At 36.5% G+C, this 3,503-nt stretch overlaps 1 protein-coding gene and 1 pseudogene across 1 annotated transcript; one reads left to right on the plus strand and one right to left on the minus strand.

Annotated features, from left to right (window-relative positions):
- On the minus strand, positions 1 to 726 carry LOC136062271 (putative glutathione peroxidase 7, chloroplastic; annotated as a pseudogene).
- An 81-nt stretch (positions 727 to 807) lies between these two features.
- Positions 808 to 1,729, plus strand: LOC111998507 (subtilisin-like protease SBT4.10). Its single transcript, XM_065761132.1, has 4 exons — positions 808 to 813; positions 889 to 1,093; positions 1,180 to 1,459; positions 1,507 to 1,729. The coding sequence occupies exons 1-4, from the start codon at positions 808 to 810 to the stop codon at positions 1,727 to 1,729; spliced, it is 714 nt and encodes a 237-aa protein (XP_065617204.1).
- Positions 1,730 to 3,503: the final 1,774 nt, after the last annotated feature.

The following is a 3,503-nucleotide window of genomic DNA, read 5'->3' on the forward strand; positions in this document are numbered from 1 at the left end:
TTAGGAGTCCTGGTATGTTTCAAATTGGCTAAACAGATTCATCACCTTTGCCAATAATTTATTTCAACCGACATATAAATAACAAGGAACTTCCAAAACTTCTAAACCGAATGCAAAGAAAAGGGGAAAACAATACCTCAATTTGAAAAGGTGATGTTTTTGGTTGGTATATTTCAACAACTTTACCATTTTTGTCCACCAAGAATTTTTCAAAATTCTACTTTATAAGATCACCTAAAAACCCTCCAGCGCTCGATTTCAGGAACTGGTACACTGGAGCTATACTTGGCCCATTGGCATCAACCTGTTGTGCACAAATTATGGTATTTGAGTACTGTTCTCTGCTCATTATGTTATATATATATATATAGAGAGAGAGAGAAGAAAAATGCATTTGACACAACTAATAAAAAATAAGGAATTCTGCTTTAAACCTTGTACAAGCTAATTGCTTGATTTCTGGGTTTGATCCAGGTTCTTGCCCACCAAACTGAATGCAAGGGAAAGCTAGAATCTCCAATCCTGCACTGAGGATAAAAATATAAGATGTCTAAAATGAATTTTACCAAACACATGGGATGCAACAATAATAAATAGCTACACTGAAGATTTTGACTTTTCCTCCACCCTACAAATATTTATGTATCCACCAATTTGTTTATATATAAAAGAAACACGAAAATTTTCATTATCAATTTATTTCATATCAACATCAAGAAATTCCATAATAACGATGGGCTAAATAAAACAGTGTTAATTTCCATCTGCATCCCATAATATGTTTTACACCAGATATTATAGAAGTATATGATTGTAAACTACAACTCTTAGTCTTTCCTACAAGTCTATTTTTGGCATTTTGCTCATATTTGGCTAAGTGTATTGCAGCCAGATTTAAGTGCCCCAGGGGTGGATACATATTCCCCAATCACTTCACCCTCGTTTAGCCCTGATGAGCCAAGGCGTGTTAACTACAATATACAATATGGAACTTCTACGGCTTGCCCCCATGTTTCTGGTGCAGCTGCCTATGTCCAGAGATTTCACCCTGATTGGTCTCCTTCAGCTATCAAGTCTGCTCTTATGGCTACTAGTAATCTTTCAATCCTGACAAAACTCTCCCTAATCTCTTTTTTCTTTCTTACTCCTTTAAGTTAATATTTCCGAAATGTTATGCAGCTTTGCCCATGAGTGATACCAAAAGTCTGGGTGGTGAATTTGCCTACGGATCTGGGCATGTAAATCCAGTGGCAGCTGTTCGTCCAGGAGTTGTTTATGAAGCTCTAAAAGAAGACTACATAATAATGTTTGTAACATTGGCTATTATGCAAAGAAACTTCCAAGTCTTATCAGGAGATAATAACACTACTACTTGTCCTAAATTACCAGTCAGTGCATCACCAAAGGATTTGAATTACCCTTCAATGGCAGCTGAGGTCTCGCCAAAAAGCCTATCAATGTAACGTTTGACAGAACAGTTAAAAATGTTGGCTCCGCAAATTCCAGTTACAAGGCAAAAATAGTCACAAATTCAAAAGTTGATATTAAAGTGGAGCCCGTAGTACTCACTTTCAAGTCCCTAAATGAGAAGATATCTTTTGTTGTATCTGTCAGTGGAAGTGGTTTGCCAGCTATGTCAAGGCTATCTGCATCACTGGTGTGGTCTGATGTCACTTACAGTGTGAGAAGTCCAATTATTGTGCACAACCAAAGACTTAGAACCGCATAGGAATAGAATCATCATAAGCTTGCCATAACAAACTCCAACTTCTAGAAATACGGTTTTCTTCCTTCCAATAAAATTTTAATGTAAAACTCAAGCTATTAGTGCAATAAAGATTCTTTTCCTTTTTTGCAAATGGATATTCGTTCGTCTGTTGGTTCCTTTTAGTAAGTACCTGAAATATTCATATGGTTTGGTTGAAACTAGAAATGATACAGAATTCAAACAAGCTACCATCATAAAACATTATTGTATTGACCGAATCATTAGCGTAGTCTAGGATTTAGTTGTGCAGCATTTCAGTCCATCCAGCCCCGAATTTAACAAAATGGTGGACCATTGAGCACAAGAAAGATAGACCTTTCATAGAAATGTAACAAAATTCACCACAATGGATACTGCAGAATTGGCCTCTTTGTGTCAGAGTGTTTACCTCGATTTGCTTACATTACTTGTGCTTATAGGTTTATGATTGTATGTAAAAGTGAAAAGTTTATGGAGTTGCACCGATCATTGTGATTTCTTAAGGTGTGATGATAGGTCGCTTAAATTTAACTTGAGTTTTCCTAGAATACCTTTTGTCAATGCTTCGTGGCTGTCGACCACCCTAAACGGCGATGCTTGTGCCCCTCCCTAGAGGGCAGTGCATGGGCTCGGGTGCTGTGAAGAGGTAAAAAAAAGGAAGGACCTCTGGTGTGTGACTGAATTGAGTCAATTTTAATCAATTATTACTAAAGGTAGTGAACTCGCCACCAATCATTGAGTTTTTCAAAGATGTGATTGATTACTTGACTCTATTTGATTTTATTACCAGTCCTACACTGAGAAAAATGATTGTTTTTCCTAATCTAATACGGATGGCAAAAAATCTTGATTCCTGAGTTTGGAAGTCTAGTTATGTGTGGGTAAGGTGTTAGGAATCCCACAAAGCTTGTCTGGAAATAGTCCTTTATTTTGGTAAAATCTTAATTTTCAGTCATTGGCAGTTAAACCCTAACATATATCTATCACACAAAGCATTGTATTACATCCAAGGAAGAAACATAGACATGGCAGCATCAAACAAGCATGTTATTATGCTTTAAACATAAAAAATAAGGCATCCAAGCAAGCATATTCATGTTCATCAACCTAAGACAAAATCATATTCCAAACAAATGCATGTTCATATGAATGCATGACTTACCTTTCATTGCACCACAGCACCTATGCGTCAATGCACGATCATGTTGCATACATGTTCATGGCACATCAACAAGATTGAAGATAAACCTTAATCTAGCATGTAAAGAACAAACAACAAACAAAACATGGAGGCAAATACATATACATATAGAAAACTAGGACAGAATAGAGACATATTAAACAAATAAAACAAAGAAACAGAAGCCAAAAGGTTCGGATTAGGGTTTTTAGGCACGAGTATGCGTGCACATACATAGGGCCTACGTATGCAGCCCAGTTGTATGCGTATGCATATTTCGAGTATGTGTGTGCATGCAAAAAGCATGCGTACGCATATATGCCCTAAACCCTAATCCAGAAAACAAGAACACAACAGCACAGAAAACTAAATCTAGCAACCTAGCATGCTTAAAATAATAAAACAAAGCAAACCTAAGCTAAATGAACATGTTAAACATATATAAAACGAAAGAAACAAGAGAAAAATAGATATAATCAAAGAAAAGGAGGCAAGAAGAGCTTGAACCTTTACCTCCAAAACAAAGGCACATTGGCTTGATTTTGATTGTTCCCCTCAGTCAATATAGTCACAACC

This window comes from Quercus suber, unplaced genomic scaffold (genome assembly GCF_002906115.3).
Source record: "Quercus suber isolate HL8 unplaced genomic scaffold, Cork oak 2.0 scaffold_398, whole genome shotgun sequence".
In the NCBI taxonomy this organism is placed as follows: domain Eukaryota; kingdom Viridiplantae; phylum Streptophyta; class Magnoliopsida; order Fagales; family Fagaceae; genus Quercus; species Quercus suber.

Bases quoted from the DNA above. Each gene is read 5' to 3' on its own strand.
- LOC111998507 (XM_065761132.1), top strand. The intron at 1,094-1,179 runs GTAATCTTTCAA...AATGTTATGCAG, and splicing joins GTCTGCTCTTATGGCTACTA to CTTTGCCCATGAGTGATACC. The intron at 1,460-1,506 runs GTAACGTTTGAC...CGCAAATTCCAG, and splicing joins TCGCCAAAAAGCCTATCAAT to TTACAAGGCAAAAATAGTCA.